Genomic DNA, 13033 nt, shown 5'->3' with positions numbered 1-13033 from the left:
TTTTATTTCAATTTCTTTTTAATTTTCTTAACGTTTTCAATTTTTATTTTATTTTTTTACCTAATACCTAATAAATAATATGTTTTATTATTTATAAAAGATTTAAACATTTAGCTTAAAATTTAAACTTTAAAAAACTGCCAACAATAGGAACGACAAAATTTCATTAACTTAGAGCTATAAACATTTATAAATTTAAATCTTGAAACAGTTTGGTTATCAATCTATTACAGCAAGACTCCGTTGTAAAATAGGGGTAATTTACCCACCCGTCTTGAATCTGTGGATCTAAGGTAAAGATGATTAGTTAAAGAAATACGTATTTTTTTATGGGTAAAAATTTTTTAAACGAAATATTCCAAAAACATGTAAGGTATATAAAAATATTTATTAGGGCTAAGTTTTTATTTTCCTAACCACTTCATTTTAAATATTTCTCCATTTGTTTGATTATTTTTTACTTTATCCTCAATTTGATGTTGATGACCGATCTTGTCATCAAAAACCTTTTTTGTTTTTGCAAACTGCTTAGACAGACTTAACAAACTGTTTGTTTGTTAAGTTACAATATTAGATTGTTTGTGTATTGTTTTATAGGGTATTATCTACAAACAAAACTACATTAAAAAACGGTTCAATAGACCAAAACAGATGAAAGAATAATATGATAATATTCTAAAAATAAACGACATTCTGACATTTTAAAAGTTAAAAAAAAAAGGTCAGCTATTACAGCTAAAAAGTTATAACAGCATTTAGCATATATCAAATACTGCATTCAATTTTCGTCAATACAATAACAGAAATTCCAACAACATGACAATATACCTTTGCTGTCATGTACATTAGACTGTTTGATTAAATATTTAAATACTGTAAATAGATCTTAAAAAATATATACAACTGTCTGACTGTTAGGTTTCAAAAATGTTATTAGATAAAATATAGGTTGAATAAATATTAACTAAATGTAAGTTTGAAGGGCTCAATTTAAATACAAGATGGAGTCCCATGCAGACGACAATATTATGGTGTTTCGTCCAACCATGGAAGAATTTAAAGACTTTAATCGTTATATTCATTACATGGAGTCACAAGGAGCCCACAAAGCTGGCATTGCTAAGGTTTTTATATCTTTTTGTCTTTTTAATAATATTTTATTTGTAATAATTAAGTCTATTCTTTTTTTTATTACAAACCATTACATTTATTAATGGTTTAAGATAAACATTATTTTGGGCATTTTAGGATGCATAAAAGTTAGTTTTCAAGTAATTGTATAGTATAGACCGGCAGCATGGTGTAGTGGTAAGAACACTTGCTACACCACACATAAGGTCGTGGGTTTAATCCTCACTGTTCTCATGCTGTAGCGCCCTTAAGTAAGGCGCTATAAACGGTATGAACTTTTGCTGAACCAGCACTTAATCAGCAGCATAAGTATCGGGCAATTATAATATATAATATCCCAAACTGCCACAGGCAACTCGAGACTGGGTCAGAGTAACTTATGTTACTCTATGTTTAAGTCGCGCATTCGACTTTTCCACATCGAGGATAAAGATATATACAAAAAAAAAATTTATTAAGTTAAATCGCAGTTAAATTATAAAATTATTTCATTTTCAGTTTGGCATGTCAAGGAAAAACTATTGTGTTGTTCTAATTTAAATTGAAAACCTTTAATAATTAATGACTTTGCTTGTGCAGATTAAATGTATATAAACAGTTGGTTAAAAGTTGTACAATTGGTTGTAAAATAATATTGTGTTTTTAATGAGGAATTACAAAATGATCTATTAGGTATTTCCCTTTATTTTTGTTGTTTAGAATTAAGAGGTCTTGTCTAACTTAATAAAAAGTTTGATTTTGAACATCGAACATTTGGTATATGTTTAAACAAATTTTAAATTTTACAATTTTTGCAGAGTGCATAGGCTTGCTTATATGTTGCTTTTTAAAACTAAAAAAAAACATATTATTTATAAAGAAATTACTTATAATTTAAACGTAAACATACCAAAAAAAACTTTACCACGAAAAGATTTTATTTTTTTAGTTATTTAAATAATTTTTTTTTTAATTAATATTTTTTGCGTAGATTATCCCCCCAAAAGAATGGGTGCCCCGTAAGTGTTACGACAATATCGACAACTTTGTAATACCAGCCCCAATCAACCAAGTTGTGAATGGACAAAAAGGACTTTTTACGCAGGTAAAAACTTAAATGGTGTCAAATTTCGGCAGTTGTGTTATTCTTAGATTGGAATTTGATTTTAACTTTTGTATTCTTTGTATTGTCACTAATAATAGTAAGTTTAACTATTGTTTATTAAAACAGTTCCAATTTGAACCGTACAAGTTATTTTTTTTTTAATTTCCATTTTTAGTACAATATACAAAAGAAACCAATGAATGTAAAAGAGTTTCGAAGACTAACTAACCTTCCACGATACGAACCTCCATTCCATGAAAGCTACGATGACCTTGAACGAATATATTGGAAAAATATCACTTTTAATCCCCCTATTTATGGAGCAGATATAAGTGGTACTCTATATGACAAGGTAAGCTTATTTAATCAATGTATATACTGTAGTGAATAAAGTATTTAAATGTATATGCAGAATTGCATCATAAAAACTGAATTTATGTCCTTGTAGAATTAGTTTTGTAGATAAGCGTATTAAACAATATAGGCACTTTTGTTAATAATTAAACCATTTTAACACAAGGTACCAATGTGTAAACAAAAAACTGTTCTCTTCTAAAAAGTACCATAGTATGCTTTGTATCCTCTTACAGACAGAGTCTAGTAGCTACATATGTTAAAAACAATTGTATTATTATTACAGGGCATTGATATTTGGAACATCGGACATTTGAACACTTTACTTGATGTGATAGAATTACAATCAGGGGTCAAAATCGAAGGTGTTAATACCGCTTACTTGTACTTTGGAATGTGGAAAACGACTTTTGCTTGGCACACTGAGGATATGGACCTCTACAGCATTAACTATGTACATTTCGGCGCTCCAAAGTCATGGTAATTACAGTAAAGTTAATTAATATTTAAGTGTTACCTTAAAAGTGTTTTTAGTTTAACATTTTTTATTTAAAAAATAGTTTTACAATTTTTTAATAACAATATATTTAATTAAACACTATGTTTTACAACTCACTTTATTTGACCTATTGTTACCTGCCACTACTTTAAATTAGGTCGACCGTAATCACTTGTTAACCCAGTTTCTTTACAATTTCCTGTATTAAATTATAGGCCTTGTTAGAAATAGTTTTAGTATTTATAGTAAGATCTAATATAAACGCTGTTTCTAAATTAAATTTGCACCTTTTCAATGTATAATATATAGCTGTAGTGTATGTATAAACACTATATATTTGTAGTCTAAAAAAATGTCCCAATCCATGTATCAGTTGACTAATATTGGCCAGTGATGATTTACTTGCGCACCACAAGTTTTATTTATTTTGTAAGCCAATAAATTCCGGCAGCGTGGTGTAGTGGTAAAAACACTTGCTACACCCCACATGAGGTCGTGGGTTCAATCCCCACAGATCTTATTCTGTAGCGCCCTTGAGTAAGACGCTATAAACGGTACAAACTCCTGCTGAGCCAATACTTAATCAGCAGTATAATTTTTGGGCAATTAAAATCTATAATATCCCAAACTGCCACAGGCAACTTGAGACTGGGTCGGAGTAACTAGTATTACTCTATGTTTAAGTCGTGCATTCGACTTTTCCACATCGAGGATAAATGTATGTAAAAAATAAAAAAATAAATTGGACATACATATATATTTATATACTGTCCATTAAGCCCCAATAGATATATAGATGTATTAAACTTGTTATTTTTTTAGGTATGGTATTCCACCAGAGCATGGTAAAAGGTTGGAGAGATTGGCAGCAGGTTTTTTTCCTAATAGTAAAGCAAACTGTTCGTCCTTTCTACGCCATAAAATGACTTTAATCTCACCTTCAATATTAAGACAGTATGGAATTCCTGTTAAAAAGGTAAACAAACCGAGTCATATTAAAAGTGTTTTTAAAGTAAAGCCTTTAAAAAATTGTTTGTTGCTATGTTTTTGTCCTTTTTTACAATATTTTATGATTAGTAGCTAAAAAAAATTATATATAAAATTACGTTTTGAAATTACTCGTAAAAAAAATTAAAATTTTTTTTTTCGCTAATTTTTTATTTTAGATAACTCAAGAAGCTGGTGAAATAATGATAACTTTTCCCTATTCCTATCATGCTGGGTTCAATCATGGTTATAACTGTGCCGAGTCAACTAATTTCGCCTCCGAGAGATGGGTGAATTATGGGAAAAAGGCAGAGAAATGTACATGCAAGAGTGACACTGTGACCATAGACATGGACATCTTTGTCAAAATTTTTCAAGTAAAAAACAATTTTATTTTTTAAACTATGGTAAAAAAAGTCTTAGTCATATTAGTAATATATTCATGAAGTTTGCTGTAAATTTTTTTTTAAATGATTTTTTGTATTTTTTTTTAATTTTTGGACTGATTTTGTGAATTTTTTGAAAGTTATTTAACCTGTTTAGTTTTGTTTTTTAATTGTTTTTTCTTTACAGCCCGAAAGATACAAGCAGTGGAAAGCAGACAAGAAAAGTGAATCGGTGAAATTTTTATCACAAGAAATTCCAAATGCACCTTCGTTAACCCAACCTTACATTTCATGGAAAGAAAAATTTAAACTTTATAGGTCTCATATTAATTTAACATACAGTTTTTGCCTATATTTAATTGGTTTATATATACTTTTTGTTATATTAAATGTTAATACAAGTAACAATGTAACATTTGTATGAGCGTTTAATATTAAAACTTTAAAGTATTAAATAGCTGTAATATGTGTTTATTTATGGTATGCTAATTTTTTTTTTTTGTTTTTTTTTTAGAAAAATGCAAGAAAGTATGTTGGGAAAAAAGGAAAAACAGGAATCCCAAGAAAAAATGTCAGAGGAAGGGTATGTAATGTTGTTGGCTTACCTTAGTACTTATACATATAAAAAAAAAAAATTCTTTTTTTGTTCCCATAACAACAAAAATTTTTTTTTTTGTAATAAGTAGCTAGTTGATTAAATGTAACTAAACTACAACAGCATGAAACCCAGTTTCTTAACCCCAGATCTACATTTTTAACATAGATGTTCATCGTTATCAAAATCGTCTTCAAAATCACCCTCAAAAAAGAACAAAAACAGCAAAAAAACAAAAGCAAGACGCCAGTGTTCTGGCGTTATACCTCTTAGCGAAAGTGAGCCATCCTGTGACGATAATTTGGAATATAATCAATGTCTATTCGACCGCGTTAAAAAGCGGTCAAGAAATTTAGGAAGTACTGATCACAACAAGAATAATTTCGAAAAATTTTCGAATAATTTTCCGCGCAAAGAACTGAATTTAAATCAAGTGAACAATTTAAATGGCGAACATTCAAGAAAATTGTCGCCGCGAAAAGTTGATGTTTTAAAGAGTTCGTGCACTGTTAAATGTGAAACTATTGAGATTAATTCAATGCCTGTAAAAGTGTTTGATTCGTCGCTTAATGGTTCAAAAGGTAAAAAAAAATTAATATTTTGTAGAATAACATTTTTATTATTATTTCATTTAAAAAAAAAACATTATTTTGTTTCTTATTTATTTTTATTTTTAAAAATAAAAATATTTTTTTTTTTAGATTTAACAAAAACAGTGCATTCTTCATCTACCATAAGAAATAATAGTAAGTATTTGCATTAAAAATAATTCTTTAAAATATTTTTTTAAAACCCTTGTACAATTAGGCTGTGTTTTAAACCCTTGTACAATTAGGCTGTGGGGATCAATACATTAACTACACATAAATACATAATATTTTTTACAAAATTTTTAAGTTTTGAATTTAGCTTAACTTTAAGAAAAATATATAAACCATAAATTTTAGATAACTCGATTGTATAACTATTCTAAAGGCCTCTAATATTAAAAAAGGGTAAATTGATAGCGTTTGTCTTATATTATTTACATACATTTATTTAACTCATTTAAATTTAAATAATTTTGTTTATTTTTTAGGTTCCGTGTCTATGAACAATAATCCAACCGAGCAAACTGGTAAACGAAGACTTCCGATCAGCACCAAAACTCCCAAGAAAAAAATCTGTTCCAATGTTTTATTAAAGGAAAAAGTAAAGGAAAAAAAGCATGGTACGAAAAAAAAATAGCCTGTTAATTAAACGTTATATTGTATTCATAATTGTATTGTAAATTTTCACACTATTTTCTTTGGTTTTGCTATAAGGAAGTGTGTGTTGATTATTAAAAAAACTAATTTAAGTATTAATATATTTTAGTTATCTTAATACAGTCTCTGATTTATTGTAGCAAATGTATAATATACTTAAAGGCAAAATCTATAACATAATAATTAGTAAAGATAAATAATGAGTTTTTTTGTTTTACATTTAAAATAAAATTGGGTTATTTCAAATTTTTTTTTAGACAAAATTTTTTTATGTTATAGACTTTGCAGATAAAATGTATCTAAATTTAATTATTTCTGTAATTAACTGTAAATAAGAGATTATTCCTGATTTTCTGTACCCTTTGCTGTTCATTTTATTTAATCAATAAAAATCATTTTCTTTACATAAGAGTTGAAAATACATTAGCTTCTTAGTAGTAGAATTTTAAGACAGAAAAATTAAGTTTTGAAATTTAAATAGAGTTACGTAGTGAAGTTTGGCAATAATCTAACAAATTGATTTTAAAAATAAATATTACATTTTAAATTTAAATATCGAAAATGTAAAATAGAGCATCATTTATTAAGGTTGTTTTATAAATGTATATGACAATTTACAGACAGTTTACAAAATTAAACACATTTTAATAAATCTGAACAACAAAATAAACCATTCAGCAAAAACTAAGACAAAAACACGATTTTCAACTCTTATATCTATATTTCTTTTTAACAATTGCCTTCTACTCTATAATGATATCAAAATAGTAGTTTTACTGATTAACTAATACTTTTATATATTTTATAGATATAGAGTCCAATGATCTTGCAACTACCTCTGAGAAATTTGAAACAAAATCTGCAACTTTTAAGGAGGAAAGAGAATACAATTCGCTGTTGGCAAGCTTAGAACCTTACTGTGCTGTGTGTTCAATATTTAAACCTCAACATGAAGTAAGTTTAAAGTATTTTGGTTTAGAAATTTTTTTATTGCAACAATTTTACAAAAATAATGACTTGCATTTTTTGTATAGATATATATATATTTTTTTTTTGGACAAATTCGTGAAAATTACGACAAATTTTATATTTTACAAATTTTATAAAATTTTTTTTTCAGACCCCTCAAACCAATATCACATGCATATCAGGTCTTCCCTCAAAATTTCCCTCTCAGCAGCCCCACGGCAACAAAACCCTAGAGCTAAGAACCAAACCCCTTATTGAGGAAGTTAGTTTCGCTTCCAGTGTTACTAACGCTTGCCCACTTGCTGTCTGTCAACTATTAGGTAAGCTTATTTTTTAATAAAAGTTAAAAAATTAAAAAAGTTAAAAAATTAAAAAAAAAAAAAATTAAAAATTAAAAAAGTTAAAAAATTAAAAAAGTTAAAAAATTAAATATTTTAAATAGGTTTAGGTTCTTGATTGAGGGTGTGTATTATTTATTTAGTCTGTTTAACTTTAAGTTTTTATAGAAGAACCTTAAGAATAATATATATTTATTTTCAAATAAATACACCTTAATAATGTAACTGGCAGCGTGGTGTAGTGGTAAGAACACTTGCTACACTACACATGAGGTCATAAGTTCAATCCCCACTGCTCTCATGCTGTAGCACCCTTGCTCTCATGCTGTAACTCCTGCTGAGCCAGCACCTAATCAGCAACATAATTATCGGGCAATTATAATCTATAATATTCCAACCTGCCACAGGCAACTCGAGACTAGGTCGGAGTAACTGATGTAACTCCATGAGGATAAAGATATATACAAAAAAAATTGTAAATTGTGTGGTTTTGTGTAATACATTTAATGTTTTTATTATTAAATATTGGTTAACACATTATTGTAATAGATTTATTACCCTTTATCACATATTGAAGTATAAAGCTAACCTATATTTACATTAAGTTGCCTGTGTACATAAAACTAAGGCTACGTTACTTTTTGCACGTACCACATAAACTAAAATATTTATTAAGATTGTATTTTATAGAATAAACCCTACAGACTTTTATCCTAGTTTATAAACTTTAAAAAAATCAAATTTTTAGTCTTTGAGATGTAAAACTTTTTAAATGTGCTTTTTGCAAAATATTTAATCCATGCTACAATGCCTGCTTAAACATAATTATATTTTATGCATTTAAAGAATTGCCCTAAACTATAAAGCTTTACTTGCTATGTACTTGTTTTTTTTGTATATATCTTTATCCTCGATGTGGGAAAGTCCAATGCGCGACTTAAACATAGAGTAACATCAGTTACTCCGACCCAGTCTCGAGTTGCCTGTGGCAATTTGGGATATTATAGATTGTTATTGCCCGGTAATTAGGCTGCTGATTAAGTGCTGGCTCAGCAGGAGTTCGTACCGTTTATAGCGCCTTACTCAAGGGCGCTACAGCATGAGATCAGTGGGGATTGAACCCACACACGCCGGTAAACTTGCTATGTACTAATTATTCTATTTTCTTTATGTTTTAGATGCAGAAGGTAAATCCCCATTCCTGCAGTGTTGTGTATGTTTGGTTAAAGTTCATATGTCATGTTATGGTATAGCCCACCATCAGCCTGGTTCAAACTGGACTTGTGATAGGTGTATGCAAAGAAATTGGGGCACAGTAAGTCAACTTTGTAATTTTTATCTTTAAAATTATTATTGTATTGATATTTTTTAACAGAATAGAAATAGGATTTTATTAAATTAAATTAACATGTTTTTTAAATTGTGGTCAGAACACTTGACACTACATGAGGTCCTCAGTTTGATCCCAACTGCTCTAATTTTGTAGCGCCTTTGAGTAAGGCGCTATAAATGGTATAAACTTCTGCTGAGCCAATACTTAATCAGCAGTTTAATTATCGGGCAATTATAATCTTTATTATCCCAAACTACCTAAGGCAATTTAAGACTGGGTTGGGGTCGGAGATACGACATCGGAGATAAATAAATGTAAAAAAACCTACATAATCTTTAAATTAATTTTTTTTATATTTTAGATTTGCTGCTTATGCCATGTAAGAGGTGGTGCGTTAAAGGTAGTGAATGGTGAAGCATGGGCCCATATTGTTTGTGCTATATCAATACCCGAGGTCTATTTCGAACAAACCATAAAAAGAAGCAATATTAATATCTCTAACATACCAACTAAAAGATTAAAATTGGTAAAAAATATGCTTATTTTTATATATATATGTATCTTTATCTTCGACATGGGAAAGTTAAATGCGCCACCTAAACATAGAGTAACAACTGTTACTCCGACCCAGTCTCGAGTTTCCTTTGGCAGTTTGGGATATTATATAAAATATAATTGCCCGATAATTATGCTGCTGATTAAGTGCTGGCTCAGCAGGAGTTCATACTGTTTATAGCGCCTTACTCAAGGATGCTACAGCTTGGGAGCAGTGGGGATTAAACTCACGACCTCATGGTGGTCTAGCAAGTGTTCTTACCACTACACCATGCTGCCGGTATTTAATTGTAATATTCTTTGAGATTATATTTTGTTTAAGATAAGATATAAATTTACATCAAAAAAGTTATCATATAAAACATCCATTATATTCCAGAAATGTTGTTATTGCAAGAAACCACATGGTGTATGCGTGCAATGTTGTACAACACGTTGCACGACTTCGTTCCATATAACATGTGCTCATGCTGCTGGTATTCCTATTGAACCTGGCAACTGGCCATTCTCTGTGTATGTTTATTGTCATGAACATATTATGGAAAAAATACATGGAAAAATTGTGAGTTGTTTAAACAAAAATGTAAATATTTTTTTCATTTTTATGCCATAAATTTTTTTCAGAATTTCACAATTTTTTAATTACAGAAAGAAGCATGTTTGCCACTAGAGGAGGGAGAGAGTGTGGTTGCGAAACACAAAAACTCGAAATACTATTACTGTGTTGTCGTTGACACGAAACAGGAAAAATTATATCATGTTAATTTTAGAGATAACTCCTGGAGCGACAATTTACTACCTCAAGACATAGTGGTATATATTAAAATCTTATTATTTTCAACAAACTTTGGTTTATTAAAACCTTTTATTTTTAATATTTAGAGTCATAATGTTAAAGTTAGCCCCCCAGAAATAGGAACTGCTGTTGAGGTAAAATGGACAGATGGTCAGTTATATGATGCTGACTATAAAGGGTTTTCAACTAATGAAGTTGTCCAGGTATTAAAATGAATAGTTTAAAATTAAAAGCTAATTCTTTAAACCTTCTTTTTATATTTTAGGTGGAGTTTTTAGATGGTTTAATGGTGGATTTAGACCGATCTGAGATATTTGTTGAAAAAGAAGGAATTCCAAGAAAAATACAAAAAAAATTGGTAAGTCAAAAGTTTAAAAATAAAATTAATATTTGACATCATATATTAAATCAATTAAAATTTATTTTAGAGAACATCAAAACCTCTCACTCCTAAATAAATTTACAAAATTTTGGGGGAGTTAGGAAACTGTGCACTAGTTGTAGTGTGACTACAATATCTTTATATTAACAGATAAACAAATTACTTAAATATGCAATTTTGTTATTACAATCAGTTAAATCTTTATGTTAGTACTAGCCTTTTACAATGAATTACTGTACTCTAAAGTTTAGGTTTTAAATTGTTATTATTATCATTTAAAAATTTATTAGTTACAATTTACTAAAATAGGTGTTAAGCCTGTTTTTTTATTTAGCCGATAGGTAATAATTAATTTATGTAAATTCATAGTTAAATTTAACATTTTCTGATTTTAATTTGTAGGTTATTTTTGAAGTATCAATGTTTAATAATACAAATCATCAACACAATTTGTTTTATAAGAAGTTTAAAAATATCTAGTTTATTTAAGGTATATTGAAAAATGTATTGTTGGTATATTTTATTTGATACAAGAAATTGGTTATCTGACAACTATGTTGTTGTTGAACAATTGATAATTGTTATTTTTCCTCGCTTTCTGTTCAACCCGTTTCCACATTTTTTCGTTCTTCAGTCTTCTTTCACTTTCTGCCTTTTTCGTCACCTTCGTCGCGTGCAAAGTCTTCTGAAAACTCTTCTGGTCGACAGTCATAAAGTTTCTCAACACGTTAGTTGACATGGTAATAATAGTTTGGTTCCAATGGAAGTTTGAAACTACTAGTAGACTGGTAAGTACTATAGGAAAGACTTGAGATGCGCTAACTTCCATAAGACTAACTATATACTCGTTGTCCCAGAAAAATAATGCTCTTTCAGCTACCTTGTCGATAAAACTATATTACTTTAACATTTGTGTTTGGATCTATGTTAAACATGCTGTGTGCGGTAACTTAATTTATTTAACTAACCTGAAAATGTTCGCTTTTCACTGATTTTGAAAGCTGTTTAAAGATAGGAATCTGAACTTTGATAAATTCCGTCGGTTGCATGACATCAATTATTTCTTCCAACTCCCCCAAAAACATTACTTCTTTTCCACTGTCGGTCTTAGGCCAACGCTTTAAAAATTTACAAATAAAATCCTGTGAAAGGCTTGGGTCCTTTTCAAAGTATTGAACAACGCAGTATACAAGCTGAGCTTGGAAAATTGATAGTTTTGCGCTGGAGTGAAGCGGTAATAAAACTTGAAATAAAAATTGAAGGTGCTGGGGTTTCAAAGGGACGCCGTAGCCGTTAATTATGCTACCCAATACCTCTAGAATTTCTGTTATTCCAGGATAATATAAGTCTTCGTGAATTACTTCCAAGAACTTTGTGTTTATTACTTTTCTTATGTAAAGCCGAAGCCCTAAAAACTTGCCGTAAACTCGGTGTAAGACTGTTTTGAGATTTTCTCTTTCGTTGATATCATCTGAGGCAAACATCTCCATTAGATTATTGATAAAGACATGGTCAATATAATTTTTAGCTTCACTTGGCGAAAAATCGGGTGATTCTAAAAACCGAACAAAGAAAATGTAAACCAAGTTAAGATGGGGCCAAGTGGATTCCACTATTGGGTCATCATCTTCTTGGTCGTAACCTGGGTCTCTTGGGGGCAATGTCCGAAATACGTTCCTAGCAAACATCATAGTGCAAATCGCGATAATTGGATCTGACAATATTCCCCTGCTGTCTCCCATAAACTCAATACACTCGCTCAGACATATTTTTTTCAACTCTATTTCTTTTTTGTTTACATCGCTTTCGTTACTAAAATCAAAACAGTAGCAGCAAAAATGTAATTTTCTTGCAAACAGTTCTAACCGAGCTGCTGGTTTGGCGTTCACAAGCAATGTCAGAGGTATAGCAGCTTTTTGTTTAGGCGATGAATTACTTGTTGCTTCCATAATTATTTTAACCCGTATTTATACTAATTGGAAAACAAAAACCCGGCTATTTTTCCGTAAATAAAACTCGGTTACATAGGTATTTTAAATTTAATTATGAAATAACAGTAAGCATTTGTGTCGTAATATTGTTAGTACATAGTTATTAAATATTTTAACAAATAAGTTTTAATAAAAAAAATTATGCTAACCTTTTTAATTAAAAAAGCTTTTAAAACAAAATTTGTTGTTTAATTTTTAATGATATACAATTAAAGCCCTATGTACTGTTATATAGTTCAATCAGTTATGCTTAGGTCTTTTTTAAATGTGCCTAAATGTAAAAAATAGCTGTTCTTGATTATTTCTTAGGCTTGCATAAACACAGGGCTAAATGCCAAGATGTTTTTATTGACATTTGTAGTTTAAAGTTAAGCAGAAAGCATGTA

At 29.2% G+C, this 13033-nt stretch overlaps 2 protein-coding genes across 2 annotated transcripts; one reads left to right on the top strand and one right to left on the bottom strand.

Moving 5' to 3' along the window:
• The first annotated feature begins 924 nt into the window (after window positions 1-924).
• LOC145746160 (lysine-specific demethylase 4C-like) lies at window positions 925-11092 on the top strand. Its single transcript, XM_082564359.1, has 20 exons — window positions 925-1124; window positions 2102-2215; window positions 2391-2567; window positions 2856-3049; window positions 3891-4044; window positions 4235-4432; window positions 4629-4759; window positions 4956-5024; window positions 5205-5617; window positions 5738-5782; window positions 6115-6246; window positions 7092-7237; window positions 7404-7572; window positions 8769-8905; window positions 9285-9449; window positions 9858-10040; window positions 10127-10291; window positions 10361-10477; window positions 10540-10632; window positions 10703-11092. The coding sequence occupies exons 1-20, from the start codon at window positions 1002-1004 to the stop codon at window positions 10730-10732; spliced, it is 2955 nt and encodes a 984-aa protein (XP_082420485.1). The 5' UTR covers window positions 925-1001; the 3' UTR covers window positions 10733-11092.
• A 105-nt stretch (window positions 11093-11197) lies between these two features.
• Window positions 11198-12605, bottom strand: LOC145745989 (serine/threonine-protein phosphatase 2A 56 kDa regulatory subunit alpha isoform-like). Its single transcript, XM_082564167.1, has 2 exons — window positions 11625-12605; window positions 11198-11536 (listed from the first exon to the last, which is right to left on the bottom strand). The coding sequence occupies exons 1-2, from the start codon at window positions 12603-12605 to the stop codon at window positions 11198-11200; spliced, it is 1320 nt and encodes a 439-aa protein (XP_082420293.1).
• Between the last annotated feature and the right edge of the window lie 428 nt (window positions 12606-13033).

The sequence above is a fragment of the Corella eumyota genome, chromosome 3 (genome assembly GCF_963082875.1).
Source record: "Corella eumyota chromosome 3, kaCorEumy4.1, whole genome shotgun sequence".
Taxonomy (NCBI): domain Eukaryota; kingdom Metazoa; phylum Chordata; class Ascidiacea; order Phlebobranchia; family Corellidae; genus Corella; species Corella eumyota.
This window is presented reverse-complemented; position numbering and strand designations above follow the sequence as displayed.